Source organism: Ustilaginoidea virens, chromosome 3 (genome assembly GCF_000687475.1).
Source record: "Ustilaginoidea virens chromosome 3, complete sequence".
NCBI classification, from domain to species: domain Eukaryota; kingdom Fungi; phylum Ascomycota; class Sordariomycetes; order Hypocreales; family Clavicipitaceae; genus Ustilaginoidea; species Ustilaginoidea virens.
The window spans coordinates 1,651,712-1,678,268 of record NC_057318.1 but is presented as its reverse complement, the minus strand read 5'-3'; the positions used below and the strand labels follow the sequence as shown (position 1 = coordinate 1,678,268).

General features: G+C 37.7%; 2 protein-coding genes across 2 annotated transcripts; one reads left to right on the top strand and one right to left on the bottom strand.

The window, feature by feature from the left end:
* Nucleotides 1–3,390: 3,390 nt before the first annotated feature.
* UV8b_03724 (uncharacterized protein) lies at nucleotides 3,391–5,404 on the top strand (the record flags this gene model as incomplete). Its single annotated transcript, XM_043141222.1, has 5 exons — nucleotides 3,391–3,533; nucleotides 3,640–4,381; nucleotides 4,449–5,019; nucleotides 5,109–5,229; nucleotides 5,290–5,404. 5 exons carry the CDS (start codon nucleotides 3,391–3,393, stop codon nucleotides 5,402–5,404), a joined length of 1,692 nt encoding a protein of 563 aa, XP_042997156.1.
* Nucleotides 5,405–6,295: 891 nt separating this feature from the next.
* Nucleotides 6,296–7,986, bottom strand: UV8b_03723 (uncharacterized protein; the record flags this gene model as incomplete). Its single annotated transcript, XM_043141221.1, has 3 exons — nucleotides 6,296–6,560; nucleotides 6,621–7,556; nucleotides 7,709–7,986. The coding sequence occupies 3 exons, from the start codon at nucleotides 7,984–7,986 to the stop codon at nucleotides 6,296–6,298; spliced, it is 1,479 nt and encodes a 492-aa protein (XP_042997155.1).
* Nucleotides 7,987–26,557: the final 18,571 nt, after the last annotated feature.

Sequence of the window (26,557 nt, the reverse complement as noted above, 5' to 3'; positions counted from 1 at the left end):
AGTAGGATGCAATAAACTATTCCTAATGCCTAATAGAGTATTATTAAGTCGGGGACTAAATTTAGTTAAGCTTATAAAATATTAAAACTAATTAGCCTTATAAGAAGCTCGACTAGATATCTATAGAGTATATTATTATAGCCGTTCTATCCCCGCTTAATATCTAACTTAATATCCCTAATGGTATCTACCTAGTTTTTTATATTAACCTTATAGAATATATTGCTTCTGACCTGCTATTAAGCTAAATACTTATAGATATTAGGCCCGGTCCCCTATTAGTCCTGTTAAAGAACTCTAATACCCTATATAAGGAATTTAAGATCGAAGAGATATTAGCTATAAAAAACGCTTAGGGTCAGGGCAGAAAACGTAATATACTAATAAAATAAAAGGGATACGATTTACCAACTGAAGAGCCCCTTAAGAACTTTAAGGATACTATAGTGCGGGAGGCATTTAAAGTTAAATAGGGGGATATTTAGATATATAATAGGCCCGGTCAAACCCTATAGTAACCCCAATATAGAAATAGATAAAATTTTCTCCGGAGAAGGGGGGTATATTACGGACTCGGGCTATGCCTATATTATAGATTAGCTGGGGCTCAGGCTGCGCCTATGCCTAGCTAGGGACGGATTATATAAGATAGACGCGCGGGCCGATAGGGTAATACTAGGGCTCTAGCCTATATATATACGGATGTATATAGACTGCGGAAGGGACCTAACTCGGGCTTTTCTCTTTTCCTCCTTAGTTTTATCAATATATCCGATTAATGTCTATTCGCAGTCGCCCTAGGGCCAGTTCGTTATAATAGCGGCCTCTACCTAGGACTGCTAATATTGGGAAGTATACTTAATCTATATATAAGTTATCTGGACTTTTATCGCCTTTAGCATAGGGGTATAGTATACCCCTACCGCTTCTAGAGGGGCAGCGAAAGGCATTATAAAATCCCTAGCTATAAAATAATCAGCCTGTCTCTATATAGTTATTAGGGCCTTTAAGGCTATACCGCTAGATACCCTTAAGATTGAGGCGGCTATATCCCTAATCGACCTCTATTTTAACTATATCTACTAGCGGTTCTTTAAAAGAATAGCTAAAATGGGTATAACCAATAGGATTAATTGCACATTAATAGTAATAGTAGTAATACTCTGATGCCGATAAAGAAAGGGCTACTAAAGACCCCTAGCCTATATACTATTTTTTAACCCTAATTTTAGCTAGCTTTTAGCTAAAAAGCGGCTAATAAAAGACTAATATAACTAATAGTAAAGCAATCAAGTAGTAATAAAGGCAAAATGCCCCTAATATAAGATCCTAGCAGCTAAAAGGGTATTAGATTTCTAATTTATAGTAAAAATAATTTGATTATACAAAAACCTATAAAAATATAAATTGATAATATTTACCTAACTCTATATAGAAAAAATTGACTTTAACTCCTTCCTCTACCTCTTATAAGTTCCCTTAGTACTATTACCTCTTTACCGCTATAGGGAAGGCCTAGAAGACCTCTATTATATTATCCTCTCCTGCCTAAAGTATTATAGATAAAAGCATAAATTCTTTAGGCTTAATCTTAGCCTTAGCCTACTTTACGACCGATATAGTATATCTATTGCATTTGATAAACTATATTTTATATAGATAATTACTTACTAAATACTTAGTATCAACTAACTTAATTAATTCTAGCTCGCTTAATCTCTTTAGTATAATATAGCTAAAGGCGCTACTAAATACCCCTATATAGCCCTTATATAATACTTACAGTAATCCTATAGTAGGAATAAAGAGCACTAAGAATAATTAAATCTCTTATGCCTTATGGGCCGAAACTAGTTAATAGTTATTATATTAGTATTAGGGGCACTCTCTTCCTTTTCCCTTTTCTTACTCCCCCTACTACTTTCTCCCCCTTTATCCCTATCCTATTCACTCTTTAGAGCCCCCTCCTCTTCTTTTTAGGCTAATTAAGTCAATGCCACGGCGCTTACACGCTGTAATTCGCGCATATGGTTAGTATACCAAATATTGATTGCGAAAAGCAGAGCTATTCGCCACAACTTATTTTATTAGAATTAATGCATTACTACCTAAGTTGTAGTTATTTGAATTTTTCTGCAATAATATGGTGATGGTATTGATGTGGGGTTGTTTGTGCATTAATGAACACTTACTGTATTATCTGCAAATCTTAAAGTTAGCAAATTATCTACTGCTTTAAGTCTATAATATAGAGGTGCAATATAAAAGAAGAAGAGAATTAGGGAAATTAGAAAGCCTTAGGGAACTTTTGCTATAATTAAAAACTATTAGGTAGGTTAGCCTCTGAAGAAGATTTTAGCTAATCGCAATATAGTAAAGCTTTAGACCTAGGCTGCTATCTATTAGGGGATGTGTAAAGGACTAGCCCTAGGGCTACTGCGAATAGGCGTCGAATGAATATATTAAATAGACTAAGAAGAAAAGAAAAAGGACCCGAATAGGGGCCTCTCAATAGTCTATTTATCCATGCGTTAGCACGGGTCGGAGTCCTAGCGTAGTCCCGTAACCCCGTACTGCTGACTCATATGACTCTGCCTAGACTAGGCATAGGCGCAGCCCGAGTCCTAGCCATATTATAGCGCGGGCGTAGCCCGAGCCTGTAACAGGTGCCACTTTAGAGGAGGAGGTATATAAATCTAGTTAGCTAGTAAGACTTTGCTTTATAGTAATCTTTAGCATTATAATAAGAAAGTTTTTCCTATTCTAATAGATAGGGTTTATTACTAGGAGATATAATTATTTTAACTAGCTCTTTCCTAATAAGACAGCTAATAGCTGGCAACGGCAGTAAGTAGCCGGCTAGCTAAAAAGTTAACTAATAATTTAAATCTGATTTTTCTGGATTTTTTATATTTATTTAATTTTTTACATAATTTATTTCCTAGTGAAATTTGTTCTCTACATTTATTTATAATTGCATTGATTTTAATTTTTAGCATTATTGTATTATACTTCCCCTCCTGGATCAATTTAATTTAATCCCCTATGATATACATGTACGCGTAAATAGTACGCCTGGCGAGGCACCTCCAAGTTTCAACCAACCGCCTCATATAACCGACTGCCTTCGCATTTGATTCACAATATCAGCGTCGGACTGCGCAGGAAGACATACCACCATAAGTTTTTCTATATTTTGTGCACACTCTTGTGCTCCCCCATTGGCCCATTTAGCCACCTGGCCAGTTCGTGTCTGCCGAAGGCATCTATTGCGAAAGCTTGAGGCTGGGAACTAGAGTTGGACCGGCTGCGTGTTGTCAATGCCGACACCAAGACCCTCAGCGAGACCTTGTCGAACAATCCTCTTGCTGAACACGCCATTCCATTTCAATGTCAAGCGATCAAGTTTATGGCGTCACACCGCCCATTTCGATTATGCTGCCTACTGAGGCGGAGAAGCGCGCCAGTGACACCCTGATCGAAGAACTCCGACGTCAAAGGACTTTCGAAAGCCCGTCAGATACGCAGAAGAGGTAAGACCCCCCTATTATCAAACCTTGCAGTGATGCGGTCATGCGCCACGTTCGATTGTCATGATCGGTCCAACCATTTGCTCTAGCTCTAGCTCATCCATTGTAGATACAAAGTCCTCGAATCACTGCAGACCATCTGCGATGAGTTCGTCAAACGTGTCGCTCGGGAACGGGAACCGAAAAATGATGTCCTTATCAAGAACGCTCGCGGCAAGGTTTTCACGTATGGTAGTTTTCGCCTTGGTGTTTTTGGACCCGGGTCCGATATCGATACTCTCATCGTTGCGCCGAAGTACGTGACTCGAGAAGACTATTTCAAATACTTTCCCCTGATGTTAGAGGCCATGGCTCCCAAAGGATCTATAACGGATATGGCGGTAGTCACCGATGCGTTCGTACCAATAATCAAATTCGGATACTCTGGCATTAGCATAGACCTGATCTTCTCGCGCATTATTCAGAAGCAACTCGCTCCGGATTTCCAAGATCTGAAAGATTCTGGTCTGCTTCGCGGCCTTGACGAGGCTGAACTTCGCTCCCTTAACGGCACACGCGTTACCGACGAGATTCTGACTTTAGTACCCGAACAAAGTACTTTCAAACTTGCCTTGCGAGCCGTAAAATTATGGGCGCAGCGCCGCGCAGTTTACGGCAATATCATGGGCTTTCCTGGCGGTGTAGCATGGGCCATGCTTGTTGCTCGGGTTTGCCAGTTATACCCCAAGGCCGCTACATCTGTAATTGTAAACAAATTTTTCTTGGTAATGAGTCAATGGCGATGGCCTCAACCCGTTCTACTCAAACCCATTGAAAGTGGCCCTCTTCCCGTTCGAGTATGGAATCCAAAGGTAGGTTTCCTCCTCCGGCATTCAAGCACAAGCCCTGAGAAATGAGTGCGACTGAATTGGTTTTTAGATATACAAGGGCGATTCCTTCCATCTCATGCCAATAATAACTCCGGCCTACCCTTCCATGTGTGCTACCTTCAACATCACCAGGTCTTCCATGTCCATTATAAACCGAGAGCTCCGGCGTGGCTTGGGTATTTCAGAGAGCATCATGGTGGGCAAACAGCCTTGGTGTGATCTTTTCGCCAAACATACTTTCTTCACCGCAGATTATAGATATTATATATCCGTAATATCTGCTAGCAAGACAAAAGAAGCTCATAATGTTTGGTCAGGCTATGTCGAATCCAAAGTCCGCATGTTAGTACAGAAATTGGAACAGCATACGTCCATAACTATTGCCCATGCTTTCAATAAAGGCTACGATCGTCGCCATCGCTGTCGGAGCGATGCCGAGATTGCGCAAGTGCAAGACGGCAGTCTTGATTTTCTCCAAAAGGATGGCAGCGTTCCAAGTCCAACTTCAGGAACCCCTGGACTCCACGATTTTGGACAAATCACCCCCGAGACAATGTTATCACCAGAATCGACGGAGGTATTTACAACTACACACTACATTGGGCTGGAACTAGATGAAGGTGGGTTGTCCTGAAAATGTTCGAGCTGCGGCAATATTGGGCCTCATATTCTAGGTCGGTATGGAGATAACGTTCTAACCGTTTCGTAGGCGCCAAATCTCTAGATCTATCTTACCAGGTCGACGAGTTCAAGGCCTTGTGTACACAGTGGCAGAGATACCAGGATGAGCTGAAACCGCTTGTTTCCATTGGCGTTCAGCATGTACGAAAGTATGTCATTTCATCGATCACTATCGTCTTTGATACGATGCTAAAACAAGGTCTCCCAAGTTTCAATCTTCCTGATGACGTTTTTGATGTCGACGAGAAGAAACCCCAAAAGAAGGGCATGAAGTCAAAAAAACGGGGTGCTGCAGAGGTAATGATCATGGCAGAGGAAGATTAACGGACTTGCACGAGCTAACCCGCCTCCAGGACAACCCTCCGCCTGCAAAAAGGCAGCAGGCGCCCGTGACAGCTGTCTGCTGACAAGACTACTTTCAATAACAGAGCGGCTTGCTCAAATGATGTAGGGAGATAAATGTCAGAATGGCAGAAATCTAGCACAATCTCTGGAAGGCTTTGATGCAGGACATCCAGCAGGATGAGCAATCTTCAGATTATATCTCCCCGCTGACGTTGACTAAGGATTTCATCTTAGGAACAGCTTTGGCTTCTAGGTGATTTAACACGTAGCTGCCATATACTTGCCGTTGTTTCGATAAGTTCCTTTTCTCTCGCCTTCTCTCGCAATAAGAAGAGGAATTTGAGGCTCGGCCCCATGCAAGAGAACAACATTGATGCGGTGAGCGTTCAGCAACCTTGGAGATTAACAAGGACGATGGAAACTCATATCCACCAAAACCTGAACAAGTTTATGGCATCAAACTATGTTCAAAACAGGCATGGAAAACTGTTGGAGCCGAAGCCGTCTGTGAAAGGGCGTAGAAATTCAGACCTTTGACAGCCGCGTTTCGTTTCTTTCTTCTCTCTTCCCCCCCCTTTTTTTTGTTTGTTTTTGCGTGAGTCCTCTAATTAGTCTTGAAACCAAGGCACAAAGGTTGGCTGGAAAAGCCCTGACCTTTGTATGGCTTCCGTAGAAAGACAATTTACATACATGTCGCAAGAGTGGATTTGCGTAACAAAGTATCCATACGATCTTCCTTCACTTGTTGGGACTGGAGAACTCAATTGTCCATGGCCCGATAAGAAGGTCCGGCGTTTCAAATAGAAAGGTGACTCGCGACACAATGGTGAACTGCACGGGCTTGCAAACGTAGACTTTGACGATGCAAAATCATAAATCGTCATCGTCTTCATCACTGCCGCTAGACCAATCATCTCGGTAAGCATCGGCGATTTCAGATATGCCATTATCAAGTGCTTCTCGCTCGTTCGTGTGAATAAGACTAGTAGCTTGCAAGCGCAGAACCTTCATGCGATCGTAGATGTATGTATCTGTCGTCATGGTGGCCCGAAGTGGCACCTCCGTTTTGCCGGTCACAGTTCCAAAAACCGGTGGATAACTGTTCAGCAGAGGAAACGAAAGCGGAGTTTTATATCTTGTTTTCGACTATCAATTGGAGTTCAGGGCCCGGGATAAAACGCGTTGAGGCACTCACCTTTTAATGACTGATTCGCCGTAGACATGACGAGGCGATACTTTGTATTTTGCGTCTGAGTCTTTTTCGCTGGAAAGAGGCCCGCGTTGCGATATTACCTCACCGAATACGTGGGACGCCCGACTCTTAGTCTTCCCACCATCCCAGCCCAACTGGAACAGACTGGTATGCGTATTTTTTCCAGCAACGTCTTGAGTTCTTATGGAAGGCATGATCTTGGCAGCGGCCAGGTGCTGGTTGCCGCGAATGTTGAGCATTTCTGCCAGGTCGCTGAGGGATGGTTGCCGAGATTCACCCCTCAAACGACAGGGAGTCAAGGCAACCTCGGCCATGGCTGCAAGTAGGGCTGTAACGTGCCATGACGAGCTGCTATCGAGATCCTCTTGCGAGTCTGTGATAATTGGTGGCAGAGCGAGAGGAACTAACATGGATGATTGTCCATAAATTTGATGCAATGTTTGCACCGTGTTTGACAACCGAAGCTGACGCGTCTTTCCAGGGATTCCTAATGAGGGACTTTGCAGTCCCCAGACCCAAATGCAAGACTTTGGGTATTCATCGCGAAGAGCTTCCAGATATGATGCGGCAAACCCACCCCAAGCATCGTCCATCGTCGTAAAAACCTGCGTTCCTTGCATAAGATCGCATTCTTCGACAAAGGGACGCCAGTCGGTATCAACCACATCCTGGTGCTTGTCAAGAAACGAAAACAGCTCCGACCCGGTGGCAACGCTCTCAAAGGGTAGAGTTGTCGACTGACGTTCCAAATCGCACAATTGCATTGAAGACTTGGGATGAAAGTATACTCTAGAAAAGTCTGACCAATACCGCACGGTTGAGGTCGTTAGCGGTGAAGGCTCTTTGCCGGCATCGAGACTCTGTTGATATGCGCTTGGGGCCACAGCTTGCTGCTTGTGTACAATCGATGGTGCAGACCTAATCCACAACAAAAGGAAACGAGAGAACGAGCAGTCGGTAAGTGGTAGGCCATAGGCTGAAGAGTGGGAAAGGGGAGCGCAAGTTTGAGTGTGAGTGTGGTGATGCTGTATCGAGGCACCGCCATCGCTCAACCCGTCGTCTCAACTTACCAAAGGGAATCGGCAGCAGCGGCCGACTCTGACGTCCCATCATAGAGGGGGTTGATCTTCCGTAATGATCCAAACTCGCTTTTGAGGTCGTAAATTACTGTCCGCGGAAGGAAGGTCTCGCTTCCATCAACGCCGATGCCGGGCCGCCAATGAATGTCATGGTCAACTAGGCATTCTCCTTGGTCGCTGTACGTAAAATATGACTCCTGTAGGTTCCAGAAATGGGTTGCTGTGAAGTTGCCGAGATGGCCCAGCTGAAGTGTGAGAATTTCACGCATGATACTAGGAAGAAGCCATCTACAGTAGCAGATGTTGGGCAAAGCTGTGCTAAAGGTTGCAGCGTGCGCCACGTAAGTGCGAGAGCTATGCCTTCGAGCTTTGCTTCTTTAATAAGAGGCTAGGAGTGCTAAGCCACTATAATCACTAGCTATATTGTTGGTTTCACCAAGGGGTACCCAGTTGTACGTAGGGTCGCGCGCGTGGTATTATGTACCGTGAGGTCACCGGTCAAAGGTATGATTTACTTCTTTGATTATGACTGACTAACTAAGAGGAAAGAAAAGAAGCAAAAGAGGGTAATTATACGATATAGCCTTTTTATGCATGCTATAGTTATATATATCGGCGCAGTCGGGCCGGGCTGCCCGCATACCCTACCAGGCTTAGGGGTAAAGGGGCAAAAGGGGCCAAAGTGGCCATATCGTGCGCATCGGGTATACGCGGCATATCTATCGCAATATGCCTAATTGGTGCCTAATTAGGCACTTTGCAATAGCGATTCCGACACTAGCAGCTTCTCTTTTTATAAAAGCAAATATTGGAATCGCTAGGATATAAGGCGTATACATAGAAAGAAAAGTGCGGCGCAGTCTCGGCAGGTTATACCGCAGATAACGTTATCGCGCCGCAGTATTATACCGTATAGCCGGTATATTAAATATCGCAGCCAAAATAAAGGGGCAAAAAAAGGGGCAGTAGTAAACGCAGTAAAATAATACAGCATTAAACGTAGGAAAATCTATACATTTGCCACCTATAATATTACTAATACCTTCTAAATGTAGTTAGATATTAACCGGCCTCTTTACCTATCCTTCTATATATATAATAGCCTTATTTTAGTCGATAAAGGTCTTAAGGGCTTTATTTAGCATTCTCTTAATTATCGTATTAGCGAGGTTATTATTCCTATTAATCTAGTAAATTTTATAGATTTCCTAGCGCTTATATAATTATCGTAAGGCTATAATATCTATTATAAGCCTTTTCTCTTTCGTAATGCCTAGCTTAATAAGGCATTTATATAATAAAAAAGAATCTATATATATAACGGTAGGGATCTTCGATAATCCTAACCTTCTAGTAATTATATTAAGGGTCGTACCTATCGTATATGCGATATCGACCCCTTATGCTATACTATATAGCTCCGAAGCGAGTGCGCTATATATTACACACTTACTCTTTATAGAGCTATAAGTAATAATATTACTAATCAGTTGGAAGGCATTATTTGTAGTATCTACCTCATTCCCTAGTATAATTACGTAATTAATTTAGGAGCTTAAATCTTTATTATTAGTAAAAGATCCGTCAATAAATATAAAGATCTTAGCTATATTAAAGGCTAAATTGATATACTATAGGCTATAATCCTGGTTATCTAGCTGCTATTAAAGGCATTTATTTAATCTTGCGATATCCTTAGGGCCAGATTGCTAGTATTATACCGCGATAAATAGGTCAAAAGAGGCTTCGGGCTGGCAGACTATAGCTATATAAGCGCTATAAGCGTATTATTTGATATAATTATATTAGGCTATAGGTGCATTCTTATCGATAGTCGTAATCTTTTTATTTTAACACTTCTAGCATAAGGTTATACTATTACTATTAGCTATTAATATATATCTATTAAATATTAGGGGTATAATTAGCGATAGCCTTATCTTAGGCTTAGCATTAAAGCCTGCTTTAATAAGCTCTAATTCCTCCTATTAGAAAAAAGCATTATTACTTAAGCTAAGAGTATCATTAGTCTGCATACCTATAATACTAAAGTATATACTAGTATCGCTAGTATAGGGAATATCAGTATAGTCAATATCGTTATTACTAGCGGATATTAGCAAATAGGGGTTATAGGTTGATATAGTTATACCTAACTTTTCGCGATAATACCGGAAGTATATCGCCTACTAGTGGGTGCCTGCCTCAGCTATTCTATATAATAGCTTTACTATTTCTATAATCGTATTATCGGGGTATTAATACACTATCTACTTAGGTAGCTTAGCAATAATTAATCTATTAAGGGTAGTTAATAACTGCATATAAGCCTGCGTAATATCCTATATCTAAAGGAAGAGGCTATAAGACCGCTATAGTAATAGAGCTATTAATATTAGTAGCTATTAACTCGCTCGTTAAATTATAGGGGACTAAGTTAATATCAATCGCTTTTTATTATTATTATACCCTTATATAATAAGCCTAGACTTCTTATATAGGGTATTTATGCCTTTACCTTTAATCTCTTATACTATATATAAGTTAAATAGATATTAGGTTTTATGTTAACCGATATTAAAGGTAATAAATCTAAATATATTATGGGTCTATAGTGCTTCTATCTCTATATGGTTAGACTACTTAAAAGGGTCTCTAGGGGTTATAATCTTTCCTTTTTAGTATAATTAGCTAGCAAGCTATAAGTCGGCTTACTCTTTCGCAGTAAAGAAAAAGATATTAATAATGGTATTAAAAGTAATAATATTAATAAGAGCTTCTTTTTAATCCTTATTAATTATAATATCAGATACCACCCATACTAATAATAGTAATATTAGCTGTAACGCTAGTATCTTAGCTGGGTTAGGGGTTGGCAACAATAATATTGCAACTATAGGTATTATCGCGGCTAGAGGTACGGCTATAGCTAGTATTCTGACTTTTAGCCTACTAGGGTAGGCTAGGCCTTTAAAATAGATAATATCTTCAGGATTATCTATACTGGGATTAGTATTATAATTAGGGTTATAGTTATATAGCTTAACAACTATTAATTAGAACTTAATAGGGCTATAAGGCATTTATACGATATAAGTCTTACTATCGAGGCTAATTAGCCGGTATAAGCTATACTATCTACTCTTTTCTCTCTATACCTATATATTAGACTATAAGGGTAATCAGTAGATAGGCTATATATTTAGGCCATTTTATTAAGTAAAGGTATTGTAAACCTATCGCTTAACAAGGCATTTTCTAGCTTTATTAGTAGTCTTTTATAATATTAAGGCATATTATAATACTAATAAGCTAGGGGGTAAGTTATCTATAAGTCGGGGATATACTCTAAAAACTAATAATATAAATACTAGGCCGTTAGGCCTAGCAGAATTATTAATAGCTTTAATAGCTAGCTATAATTTCTATTCCCTTATTAATAGGTCGCCTACTTCTTCATTAATAATAGTATAGGCTCTATATAATAGGGCATAATATCTCTCAATTTTACTAATACTATAGTAGGCTTCGATAGATATTTTATCTATATTAATAGATAGAAGCTAGGCATTATAGCGGAATTTAGTAGAAGCAAAATTTAGTCTACTATTATAAATTATCTAATCTAGCGGGCTAAAGTATATATTAATCTAGTATTGCTTAAGGGCATTCTAAATATTTTAGGCCTTTTATCTTTATAGATTGATGAACCTAGCTATTTAAAAGCTTATTGCGGCATTTATAATATATAATACTAGCCGATTATTAATATAAAAGATATCGATGATAATTTTATAGTTAAATTAGCTAGTATCATCATCCTTAAGAGTGAATTTAAATCGGCTGGGTGCCTTTATGTTTATCTAGCATTAATAGCATATATAGGTAATACTCTCGATAATATTATAGTTAATATTATTATAACCAGCCCATTAAAGCAATTTGGTAAGCCTATTAATAGAGGAGTGCCTAAATTAGCGATAAAGCTAATAGATTTCCTATAATAAAAGGTAGAAGGTAGTAGTATTTATAGTATTAAGAGTCTACTATAGATATCCCTATTTCCTAATAATTAAAACCTTAATATCCCTTTTAATAAATAAATTATCAATATTATTTAGCTTCACGCCTATCTTATCTATATCTATAATAGAATAGAAAAAGAGGATACTACTATTAAGAATATAGAAGGGGATATTACTAAATATTATCGGGATATTTAGTATACTAAAAGATATAGTAGAACCTACTCTAAAATTAATAGTATACTATTTATCTATTAACTTAATCGTTAAAGATTTTATTACTCTTATTAGGGCTTTTACTTGTCTTATACCTACTATAGATAGGCCAGAAATGCTAATATCTAGGAGGATCCCGTAGAAGGTATAATTACTATAATATTCTTCTTCTAGAAAGGCAGAATTATAATCTAGTAGTAGTAAGGGCATTTGGAAGGGGTTAATTTATAAAAAGGCATATCGGTATGATTTATCCTATAGGGCTTATAATATCTTAATAGATAAAGAAGGTAATAGTTCTATTTATATAAAGGCTAAAAAATACTAAGTGGCTATAAATTATAGTGCGATAGCATTCTCTATATCCTAATATATAACCCCTACTATTATAACTTTAATATTTTTAATGATATTATCAAAATTAGTATCTTTAAAGGCTTAATCGGCAGTCCCTTTATATTCCTATAGGAAAATATAGAATTTCTTATTATTAGGGGCGGTCTAATTAAAGAAGTTCTTTAGCTATTATACCTTTAATTCTTATTGCTCTTTATTAGTATAATTAGATAACTAATATCCTAATTTATTATAAATAAAGCAATATCTTTAATAGGGCTTAGCTAGAAAGGCGCGATTCTATTATTTAAAGCGGCATTAAGGGGGTCCATATTATTAGGGGCATTAATACCGGCTATAGGATTAACTATATCTACGATCTATAAATAATACTATATTCTTATTAATATCTTTAATATCTTAATATTACTAAGGCTATTATTAAAGGAAATAATACTATTAAATCGTATAGGTAGTCTTATAAATTAAGAGGGATCGCTATAGGTTAGCAGTAAGGCCTTCAAATATAGCGGCATAACAATATATAGCTTAGCTATACTTAGGGGTATCCCTTATAGTATTAAAGACTTATTGGTAAAGCTCTATATTAGCTATAAAGGGGAGAAAAAGACTATAATATAGGCATTAAAGCTCTTCTAGTAGGATATTAAGATATTTAAGCTTTAATTTATTAGGATATTTCGCGATAGTTGATTAAAGCATTATTCTATTCTAATAGTATAAATAGAATTACTCTATACTCTTATTCTCAAAATAGCTTTTAACTTTATAAATTATATCGTTAAAAGTAAGGGTATTATAGATGCATTCGATATTATTAAAATAGTAGGTCTTAGTATCGCCGATTAGTATAATTTAAAAAGCTTTAATAAGGGTATAATCAGGCAATCCTAAAAGGCAGTATTTACTCTTAAAGGATACTACCTTTAGTATAAAGAAGTCATCTATTTTGCCACTATATCTATCCTCTATATAGTAGCTATATAAGAGGTTAAATATCTTCTTTAAAATATTATTAAACCCGGCTTCTATATAGGCTCTTTAGGTATAATCTTCTTAGTAGTATTCCAAAGGGTATTTTAGAACGGCTTATCGGTAATAGTTGCCTTACGGTAGGAAGTTAATAGGGGCTTCATTTCCTCCCCTATTAAAGGGAGCTTTATTTCCTCCCCTATTAGTAGGTACTTCGTTTCTTCCTATTAAAACCATCTATTTATCGGCTTAAGTAGGCTAATAGTACCGGGAGGGGTCTAATACTATGCCTATCTTTAGCATTATAGGCATTTAAGCCGGTAGTTAAGGCATTTGTGCCTATAGTTAAGGCATCCAGGCCTATAGGTTGTGGCTGCGATACTATAATTCGTGATATCTAGTATTAAAGGCAGCTATTTTATTAATATTAGGGGCTTGCCCTATGCCGCTAGTAACGGTATATCGGGGAATATTGATATTAGTAACTTCTAGCGTATTACTATTGGGTCCCTCTATTAAGGGAAGTATATCATCGGGTCCTATAACCTAACCTCTAATATTATAATTTCGAGGGATATTAGGGTAGCCGCCTCGGCTAGCTCGGCTAAAGGTATAACCCCTAGGGTAAAATATCTAGTTGGTCGGGCTATAATCATTATCCGTTAAATATTGCTATTATCGGGAGCTTTCCCCTATCTTAAATAGCGGCCTATAAATAGGCGCTTTCCCTTTTTATTATAGCGGCCGGCCCCTTTCTTCTTTGGTATTAATAGGAATAGGGGCTTTCTTTAATATAAATAAAAGGATAAGGGGTTATTATGCCGTTAGTATTGCAAAGTCCCTAAGGGTCAAAGGGGCTTATAAAGGTCTTCGCAAGGGTAATCGCAAGGGTATTCATAAAGGTATTCGTAATAGTATCCGTAAGGGTATTCAAATAATTATAGTAGGAAGTGAATTCCTTAAGCTTATAATAGAGGGGGCATCCTAGTTTATTTACATCTCCCGTTCGGTATAAGTAGTAAGGACTAATTAATCCCTATCTAGGTTTAACCGGGATATAAAGATCTTGCGTGCAAGTTAGAGGTCTATCTCTTCTTAAGGCCATTCAGGCATATACTCTTATTATATGCATTAGAGAAGGGTCATTATTGATATAAACTCGGGGTACCCAGTTATACATAGGGTTGCGCGCGTGGTATCATATACCGGGAGGTCACTAAGTAAAGGATTTAATTACTTTACTAATAACTACTATCTAAAAGGAAAGAAAGGAAGCAAAAGAGGGTAATTACACGATGTGGCCTTTTTGTGCGTGCCGTGGTCACGTGCATCGGCGCAGTTGGGCCGGGCTGCCCGCGTGCCCTACCGGGCTTAGGGGTAAAGGGGCAAAAGTGGCCACATCGTATGCAACGGGTATGCGCGGCACATTCGTCGCAATATGCCCAATTGGTGCCCAATTAGGCACCTTACGATAGCGATTCCAACACTAGCAGCTTCTCTTTTTATAAAAGCAAACATTAGAATCGCTAGGATGTAAGGCGCATATATAGAAAGAAAAATGCGGCGCGGTCTTAGCAGGTTGTGCCGCCGATAATACTATCGCGCCGCGCAGCCGGCTCGTACAGGCTTATACCGTATAGCCGGTATATTGAATATTGCAGCCAAAATAAAGGGGCAAAAAGGGGCAGCAGTAAACGCAGTAGAAATAACACAACATTGAACATAGGAAAATCCACATACTTGCCGCCTATAATATCACCAATATCTCCCAAACGCAGTCAGACATTAACCGGCCTCTTTACCCACCCTTCCATACGTATAATAGCCCTATTTTAGTTAACGAAGGTCTTAAGGGCTTTATTAGGCATTCCCTTAGTCATTATATTAGCGAGGTTATCGTTCCCATTAATCTAGCAAATTTTATAGATTTCCTAGCGTTTATATAACTATCGTAAGGCCATAATATCTATTATAAGCCTCTTCTCTTTTATAGTGCCTAGCTTAACTAGGCATTCGTATAACGAAAAAGAGTCTATATACATAATAGTAGGGATCTTCGGCAATCCTAGCCTACTAATAATCATATTAAAGGTTATGCCTATCGCGTATGCAATATCGACCCCTTGCACCATACTATACAGGTCTAAAGCGAGTGCGCTATGCATTACCTACTTGCTTTTTGTAGAGCTATAAATAATAATGTTACCAGTCAGCTGAAAGGCGTTATTTGTAGTATCTACCTCATTCCCTAGTATAATTACGTAACCAATCTAGGAGCTTAAATCTTTATTATTAGCAAAGGATCCGTTAATAAATATAAAGATCTTAGCTGTATTAAGGGCCAAATTGATATACCGTAGGCTATAATCCTGGTTATCGAGCTACTATTAAAGGCACTTATTTAACCTTACGATATCCTTAGGGTTAGGCTGTTAATATTATACTGCAATAGATAGATCAAAAGAGGCCTTAGGCTGGCAGACCGTAGCTATATAAGCGCTACAAGCGCATTATTCAATATAATTACGCTAGGCTATAGGCGCGTTTTTATTAATAGTCGTAATCTTCTTACTTTACCTTTTCTAGTATAACGTTATTATGCCGTTGGAAGTAGTCGTTAGTATATACCCATTAAATATCAGGGGCATAATTAGCGATAGCCTCGTCTTAGGCTTGGCGTTAAAGCCTGCCTTAGTAAGCTCTAATTCCTCCCGTTAGAAGAAGGCATCGTTATTAAGTCTGAAGGTATCATCAGTCTATATACCTACAATACTAAAGCATATACTAATATCGCTAGTATGGTCAGGAGCATTAGTACGGTTAGTATCGCCAGTGCGGTTAGTATCGCCAGTACAGTCAGTATTATTATTACCGGCGGATATCAGCAAATAGGGGTCATAGGTTAATATAGTCATGCCTAACTTTTCGCGATAGTGCCAGAAGTATATTGCCCACCAGTAGGTGCCTGCCTTAGCTATTCCGTATAGCGGCTTAACCACTTCCATAATAGTATTATTAGGATATTAGTGCGCTATCTGCTTAAGTAGCCTAGTGATAATCGATCTATTGAGGGTAGTAGATAACTGCACATAAGCCTATATAATATCCCGTATCTAAAGGAAGAGGCTATAAGATTATTATAGTAATAGGGCTATTGATATTAGTAGCTGTTAACTCGCCTATTAAATTATAGGGGATTAAGTTAATATTAATCGCTTCTCGTCATCACTATAACCCTATATAATAAGCCTAGACTTCTTACATGGGGTATCTATGCCTTTGCCTTTAATTTCTTATACTATATATAAGTTGAATAGGCGTTAGGCTCTATATTGACCAATATTAAAGGTAACGAATCTAAATATATTATGGGCTTATAGTACTTCTATCTCTATACGGTTAGACTATTCGAAAGGGGCTCTAGGGGTTATAATCTTCCCTTCCTAGTATAATTAACTAGTAAGCTATAGGTTGGCTTACTCTTTCGCAGTAAGGAAAGAGATATCGATAATAGTATTAGAAGCTATAGCGTTAACGAAAGCTTCTTTTTAGTCCTTATTGATTATAACATTAAATACCACTCTTACTAGTAATAGTAATAGCAGCCTAGCTTAATCAGACCTAGTAGCTAGCGACAGATATATCGCAGCTATAGGTATTAATAATGTCTTGGCTGCAGGTAGTCTATTAAGGGCCGGCAATAATATCGCAACTGTAGGTATTATCGCGGCTAGAGGTGCGGCTGCAGTTGGTATCCTGACTTCTAGCCTACTAGGGCGGGCCGGGCCTTCGGTATAGATAATATCTTTAGGATTATTAGCAGTAGAATCGCTATTAAGGTCATAGTTATAAGGCTTAACGACTATTAACCGGAACTTAACCGGGCTATATAGTATCTATACAATATAAGTCTCACCATCGAGGCTAATTAGCCGGTACGGCCCATACCATCCACCCTTTTCTCTCTATACCTATACATTTAACTATAGGGGTAATCGGTAGATAGGCTATATATCTAGGCCATTCCATTAGGCGAGGGCATTATAAACTTATCGTCTAGCGAGGCATTTTCTAGCTTTATCAGTAGCCTTTCGTAACGTTAAGGCATATTATAATACTAATAAGCTAGGCGGTGAATCATCCGTAAGTCGAGGATATACTCTAAAGACCAATAATATAAGCACTAAACTAATAGGTCTAGCAGAATCGTTAATAGCTTTCATAGCGAGCTATAATTTCTATTCCCTTATTATTAGGTCGCCTACTTCATTATTAATAATTGTATAGGCTCGGCGTAAGGGGGCGTAGTATCTCTCGACCTTACCAATGCTATTATAGGCTTCTATAGGGATTTTATCCACATTAATAGAGAGAAGCCGGGCATTATAGTAGAATTCGGCAAAGGCGAAGTTAGGTCTAGCATTATAAACTATCTAATCTAATAGGCCAAAGTAGGTATCAATCCAGCATTCCTTAAGGGCATTCTAAATATCATAGGCCTTCTATCTTTATAGATTAAGAAATCTAGCCGCCTGAAAGCTTATCGCGGTATCCATAATATATAATACCGGCCGATTGTCAATATAAAGGATATCGACGATAATTTCGTAATTAAATTAGCTAGTATCGTCATCCTTAAGTATAAATTTAAATCGGCTAGGTGCCTTTGCGTTTATCTAGCATTAATGGCATATATGGGTAATACTCTCGATAATATTGCGGTTAATATTATTATAACTAGCCTATTGAAGCAATTTAGAGAGCCTATTAATAGAGGGGTGCCCAAATCGACAATATAGCTAATAGATTTCTTATAATGATAGATAGAAGGCTGCAGTATCTATAGCATTAAGAGTCTATTATAGATATCCCTATTTCCTAATAATCGGGACCTTAATATCCCTTTAGATAAATAGGTTATTAAGATTATCAAGCTTCACGCCTATTCTATCTATATCCGTAATAGAATATAAAAAGGGGGTACTACTATTAAGAACGTAGAAAGGGATATTGCTAAATATTATCGGGATATTTAGTATACCAAAGGATATAGTAGAGCCTGCTCTAAAATTCACTATATACTTCTTATTAGTTATCTCGATAGTTAAGGTCTTTATTAATCGCATTAGGGCCTTTGCTTAACCTAGGCCTACTATTAATAGGCTAGAGGCGCCGGTATTTAGTAAGATTCCGTAAAAGGTATAGTTACTATAGTATTCTTCTTCTAGAAAGGCAGAATTACGGCTTAGTAAAGGCATTCGGAAAAGGTTGATATATAAGAAGGCATATCGGTATAATTCATCTTATAAGGCTTATAATATCTTAATAGATAATGATAGGTCGGCTTATGTAGGGGCTTGGAAATACTAAGTAGCTGTAATTTGCGGTATAGCAGCATTCTCTGCATCCCAGTTTATATCCCCTACTATTATTACCTTGATATTACCGATAATATTATTAAGATTAGCCTCTTCTTCTTCAAGGCCTTAGGGGCTAAGCTCTTCGTATTCCTATAAGAAAATACAGAATTTCTTATTATTAAGGGCAGTACGGTAGGATCGGTTCTTTATCTATTAGTCTTTTAATTCTTATTACTCTTTATTAGAGTAGTTAGATAACTAATACCCTATTTTATTGCAAATAAAGCATCTTCTTTAATAGGGCCTATCTAGAAGGGCACGATTCTATTATTAATATTATTGATATAAGCTAAATTATCGTTAAGGGGGTCTATATCGTTAGGGGCGTTAATACCGGTTATAAGATTAACCGTATCTACGGTCTATGAATAACGCTATATTATTATCAATATCAATATCTTCAACATCCTAATATTACTAAGGCTGTTATTAAAGGAAATAATACTATTAAGTTATATAGATAGTCTTGTAGATTGAAAGAGATCGCTATAGGTCAGTAGTAAGGCCCTCGAATGTAGAGGCATAACAATACAATACCTGGCTATACTTAGGGGTATCCCTTATAGCATTAAGGACTTATCGGTGAAGCTCTATATCAGCTATAAAGGGGGGAAAAAGACTATAATATAAGCATTAAAGTTCCTCTAATAGGATATTAAGGCATTCTAGCTTTAATTTATTAGGATATTTTGCGATAGTTAATTAGAGTATTATTCTATTCCAATAGTGCAAATAGAATTACTCTATACTTTTATTTTCGAAATAGCTTTTAATTTTATAGACTATATTGTTAAAAGTAAAGGTATTATAAATGCATTCGATATTATCAAAATAGTAGGTCTTAGTATCACTAATAAGTATAATTTAAAAGGCTTTAGCGAATATATTATTAGGTAATCCTAATAGGCAGCACTTGCTTTTAAAGGATATAACCTTTAGTATAAAGAAATCATCTATTTTGCCACTATATCTATCCTCTATATAATAGCTATATAAAAGGTTAGATATCTTCTTCAATATATTATTAAATCTAGTTCGGAAATAATTTTTTTAGTAGTATTATTATTCCGAAAGGTATTCTAGAACGGCTTATCGGTAGCCTTACGGTAGGCTAGCGGGATCTCTTACTGGGTTATCCTATAACCTGGGTCGGTCTAGGTTTACTGGTACTCCTATTAAAACTATCTGTTCATCGGCCTAAATAGGCCAATATTAGCGGGAAGGGCTAGGTGCCGTACCTATTTTTAGCATTATTGGATGAGGCATTAGGGCCTGCAGGCCGTAATACCGCGATTCGTAATATCTAGTATTAGGGGCGGCATTAGCTTAGAAGGTATTATCATTAAGGTCCTCTATAAAAGGAAGTATATTATTGGGGCCTATAACCCGAGCTCTATTAGGTATGCTATAACCTTGAGGGGCATTAAGGTAGCCGCCTCGGCTAGCCTAGCTAGGGGTATAACCCCTAGGGTGAAATATTTGATCGGTCGGGCTATAGTCTTTATCGGCCATTGCATATTATTGGCGGGAGCTTTTCCCTATTTCGAATAGTAACCTATTATAAATAGGTATCTTCCCTTTTAGTTATTAGGATTAGCCTTTTTCTTTTTTAGTAGGGATAGGGGCAAAAGGCTTCTTCAATATTAAGGGGGGGATAATAAGTTATTATAAATATAATCGTACCACCCTTAGTATTATAAAGTCCCTTAATATTAAGACTTATAAGGATCTTCTTAAGGGTCTTACTGCAGTAGATACTTGTAATAAATTCCGTAAGCCTATAACTTCTTAGTCGAAATTGCTAATAGGTATTAATACTTCCTTATAAGGGTTGAGTCGTAACCGGAATATTTTACGCCCTAATTAACGGTCGATCTCTTTTTAAGGCTATTTAAGGTTCTATTATTATTAAAGGCATTCCATTAAGGTAGGTATTATAATAGAACCTAATACTCCGATATACACACTATAATCCCATAGGTATATACGGAATTCGTATAGGAATAGAGGATTAATGCGGTTAAATAGCTATTCATCCTATTCACTATAATCTTCGTAGAATAGTTCCTATAGGTTATCGTTAATAATACGGTCTTTCTCATAGGTATAGATCAAGAAGGCCAGGCGGTTATATAATACTATAGTAGTAGCATCAGGGGTAACTGGCTCTATCGCAATAGCCTAATTATTATTAAGTAGGGGGGCAAATCGTTATAGCCTTTCGGGCAATGCCGGTTATGATATTAATAATTATAATCGTGCTATAGTATTAAGAGGAGGGTTCAAAAAAGGGGGAAAGGGGGGGAATATATTGCAAAGAGTGTAAGGTTCGTGCCTTATAAAGTTATTATAAGGAATGCAAGAGGGCTTTTATCTATAAGGGTATCTATAAGGATATCTATAAGGGTAGAATAAAAGAAAGAAAAAAAGGGGTTAATTAGTAAGATAACCATTCAACGGAATAGGTTATTTGCCTCCTATAGTTAGCAGTAGATTGTTTAACGGAATGGGTTAGCCGCCTCCTAAATACTAAGAGTATCATTAAAGATCATAATAGTTAGTATATTTTCTTCCTTTATAATAGATAAAAGTAGAAGAGGTCTATATTGTTCTTCTAATTAGTTGGCAGTATAACCGTTCAACGGAATGGGTTATCTGCCTTCCTAATTAGCACGATTTGCAATAGAAATTATCTCTTTAAGAGTAATCTTACTAATCTATAATATACCGTTCTTTGCGGGATATAATCCTGTGAGTGGTGGTTATCACTACTGATCAGTATTGATATAAACTCGGGGTACCTAGTTATATGTAGGGTCGCGCGTATGGTATTATGTACCGGGAGGTCACTAAGTAAAGGATTTAATTGCTTTACTAATAACTACTATCTAAAAGGAAAGAAAGGAAGCAAAAGAGGGTAATTACACGATATGGCCTTTTTGTGCGTGCCGTGGTCACATGCATCGGCGCAGTCGGGCCGGGCTGCCCGCGTGTCCTACCGGGCTCAGGGGTAAAGGGGCAAAAGTGGCCATATCGTGTGCAACGGGTGTGCGCGGCACATTCGTCGCAATATGCCCAATTGGTGCCCAATTGGGCACCTTGCGACAGCGATTCCGACAGTCATGATTGTTGATGATCCTGTGCTTCCAACATACACCCCACGTTTCCGTAAGGTTGTTCGGAATTCCTATAGGAGCCGTTTATTAATACGGCTGAATAGCTCCTCAGTCCACTCATTATAATCCTCACGGAATTATTCCATAGATCATCATCCTTCTTATCGCCTATTGTATAACTATTAATGAGGTAGGCGATACGATTGTATAACTGTTCGTCCGTAGCATTTATAGGGTCAACTTAGTCTATCGAATCGATCTAGTCTTTTATAATAATCTTAGCGAAAGGTTTAAGCTTTTCCGGTAGTAGTGCCTCCATTGTAATATTAATAGAGGTAAGGATGAGGTAGAAAAGGCAGAGAGATAAGGAGCGTTTGGCATAGATATTAAAAAGAAGTAATTAAAAAGAAGTAATTAATAGAAGAAAGAAGGAAGTAATTAATAAAAAGAAAGAAGGAAGGAAGTAAGGAAGGAAGCAATAGTCGGGTAGGATATTATAGGCATTCCGTTTGCTTATTTGACTGTATATCGGTAAATAGGTCCTTTACCGTAGATATTGTTGCGGTTCAGAGTTGCTTGCGTAAGAACCTGCGTTTTGTGCCTGCTAATAGTATCACGATAGATTTGGCGTTCTGTAGTTCCCGGCATAACCAAAGATATCGTAATATTCAGCGATCGTTACTAACTGATACAATCAATCAGTATAATATTTGGCGATTATTCCTCGTGATAGACGAGTAGGGAAGGTTAGACACAATTAATTTATCCCTTGGTCCGTAATATATAAGCCGTTTCGACTGAATTAGGCTAAATCACATTCCTTATTAGCACGATCTTTTTAAATCGTCTCTTCTTGTTGTCCTAGCTAATCTGTAAAATAAACTTCAACCTCACTAATCAGTATTGGTTTCACTAAGGGGTACCTAGTTATACATAGGGTCGCGCGCGTGATATCATATACCGTAAGGTCACCGGTCAAAGGTATGATTTACTTCTTTAATTATGACTGACTAACTAAGAGGAAAGAAAGGAAGCAAAAGAGGGTAATTACGCGATATAGCCTTTTTGTGCGTGCCGTGGTCACGTGCATCGGCGCAGTCGGGCCGGGCTGCCCGCGTGCCCTACCGGGCTTAGGGGTAAAGGGGCAAAAGGGGCCAAAGTGGCCATATCGTGCGCATCGGGTATGCGCGGCACATCCGTCGCAATGTGCCCAATTGGTGCCCAATTGGGCACCTTGCGACAGCGATTCCAACATATATATCATTTATATTGATATAAACTCGGGGTACCTAGTTATACGTAGGGTCGCGCGCGTGGTATCATATACCGTAAGGTCACCAAGTAAAGGATTTGATTGCTTTACTAATGACTGACTATTTAAGAGGAAAGAAAGGAAGCAAAAGAGGGTAATTACACAATGTGGCCTTTTTGTGTGTGTGCCGTTGTCACGTGCATCGGCGCAGTCGGGCCGGGCTATCCGCGTGCCCTACCGGGCTTAGGGGTAAAGGGGCAAAAGTGGCCATATTGTGCGTAACGGGTGTGCACGGCACATTCGTCGCAATATGCCCAATTGGTGCCCAATTGGGCACCTTGCGACAGCGATTCCGACAATTTAAGCTAGCAAATCTAAGTATTCCAGAGCGTGCTAAAGCAGTATTATTAAATTAAAATTAAGACTAGTATATATCTTTTTAAAGATTGCGATTTTATTTATATTTTAATAATAATATAGAATTATCTTTTTAAAATATTACGTCTCCAGATAAGATAGGATTTCGCCCGCACCTTGGTACTAGCGCGGATACACCCCTAAAATAGTCAAAAAGTTACTAGATCAATTCCTCACCTCATTTTACCCCATCCGCTAATAGCATATCAGCACTAAGAGGAAGGCGCGGTTAAAACAGCAGAAATTATAGATATAGATAAAGGAAATAGGGGTAGACTCAAGTTAAGCCACTATAACCACTATATTATTATTGCTAACAATAATTACAGACGAATTAGCTGTAATACCATATAAACTAATATAGGAACCCAAAAAGAAACCGAATTACTTAAATAATATTACTAAAAGATCGCAGACTATATCCCGGCAGTTATACTAAGAAATATATAAAATACTATTACTAGCCTAATTGATAGCATTAAGTATATTAACTGAACTAACCCTGCCCTAAACTTAAACCTTATTACGATTGATAATCTAGAAAAAGTTATAAAAAACGTTATAAATAAAGCTTTTGCCTTAAAAATCCCCCTTAAAATGACCTAGGCTAATATTGCTACTAAAGGCATACTAATAACTATATTACCTAGACCGACCACCCTACCTATACCGCTAAAAATCCAATGCAAAATAATAATTAAAAGAGATAATATTACTAAAAACTTACAATAAAAAACCCCCATTAAGATTATAAAAGCAGTAAATACTACTACTGGAGGTATTAACGCTATAGTAGCCCGCCGATTCTATAGTAGCGATATAGTTATTACCTTTATAGAAGCCGTATCCTATTATATAATAGAAACTATATAGATCCCCTTTGCATTTAGTATAGGAGCCGCACTAAACGTCTGCACTTTTAATATTATTATTAAAGGATTCCCCATCTAATTCTCTAAAAATATCTCTATTAAAGATATTAAATTAAACTTAGTCTAAGCTAATAGCCCTAGTATTAGTAGAGTTATTATAAGAAAACCCTATAAAGAAGTAATAAAAGCCCCCCTAATTATTAGAGTAATTAATATAAAAGTAGTAAACCGACTCTATAAGACTAGAATTATCTATTAAATAGAAATCTTTAAGGCTAAACTATATAATAAAACTATCTATCTATAATAGTGCTACTAATACTTTAAATTTAGCTATACCGCGAATTACTATATAGAGACCCCTAATTATATCTTACCTCAATAAAGAAAACTTTCGCGATTTCGCCCGCACCTTAGTACCGGCGCGAATATACCCTTAAAACAATCAAAAAGTTGCTAGATTAATTCCTTACTTTGTTTTATCTTATCCGCTGATAGCGTATCGGCACTAGGAGGAAGGCGCGGTCGAGGCGGCAGAAATTATAGATATAGATAGAGGAAATAAGGGTAGACTCGAATTGAGCCACTATAACCACTATATTACTATCGCTAATAATAACTATAGACGAATTAGCGGCAATACCATATAAACTAATATAGGAACCCGAGAAGAAACCGAATTACTTAAATAGTATTACTAAAAGATTGCAGACGATATCCCGGTAGCTATACTGGGAAATATATAGAATGCTATTATTAGCCTAATTGATAGTATTAAATGTATTAACCGAACCAATCCTACCCTAAATTTAAATTCGAATTTAAATCTTATTATAACTAAAAATCTAGAAAAAGTAGTAGAAGGCGCCGTAAATAAAGCTTTTGCCTTAAAAACCCCCTTTAGAATAACCTAGGCTAGTATTACTGCTAAAAGTATACTATTAACCGCACTACCTAGACCGACTATCCTACCTATACCGCTAAAGATCTATTACAAAATAATAATTAAAGGAGATAGTATTATTAAGAACCTACAATAGAGAACCCCAATTAAAATTATAAAAGCAGTAAATACTACTACTAGAGGTATTAATACTATAGCAGCCCGCCGACTTTATAGTAGAGATATAGTCGTTATATTTATAGAAGCTGCATCTTATTTTATTATAGAAACTATATGGATCCCCCTTATATTTAGCATAGGAGCCGCATTAAACGTCCGCACCTTTAGTATTATTATTAAAGGATTTCCTACCTCATTCTCTAAGAATATCCCTATTAAAGATATTAAATTAAACTTAGCTTAAGCTAATAGCCTTAGTATATGTTACAATTCTGAGGGTAAATATAAAGTGAAGCCGGTATAAAGGCAAGACAAATATAAATAACCAGAAACGCAGGAAAGGTGAAAAGAGTCAAGAGGCATATAGTGCATTAACAAGTTCGATTGTGCTACCCTTCTACTATCTAGAAAGAAGGGGAAAAGCTATCCTAAATATATCTAAAAGAGAGGGTAGGCCCAGGCATCCAAGGTAGCCAATAAGAGAGCTCCTCGTAATACCCATTATACCACATTATATCCAGCCTTACCATATATTTTAAAAATAAGGTCTGATACGTCATATCAAGCCTTACCAAATATTTAAAATAATGCCCGGTGTGCCACGTAATATCCAGCCGTATTAAATATTTAAAATAATGCCCGGTGTGCCACGTAATATCCAGCCGTATTAAATATTTTTTAAATAAGGCCCGGTGTGCCCACGTAATATCCGGCCGTATTAAATATCTTTTAAATAAAGCCCGGTGTGCCCACGTAATATCCGGCCGTATTAAATATTTTAAAATAAGGCCTGGTGTGCCCACGTAATATCCGGCCGTATTAAATATTTTTAAATAAGGCCCGGTACGTCATATGCCGCCTTACCATATATTTAAAAATAAGGCCCGATACGTCATATCAAGCCTTACCAAAAATAATGCCCGATAAAGGCCTACCTTATTTGGTATACAGTACTAATCCACTGAAAATCCGGAAGGTAAACGGTAAAGGCCTAAGGTTGGTAAGACCACTATAAGTCTGGTGGGACAGTCGTGAGTCCAAGAGACGGTGGAAGGGCCAGCAGTCTAGTAGACTACCATAGGATTTTAACACCCCCTCTGATTAGCTACTGTAGTAGCAAGCTAATCGTA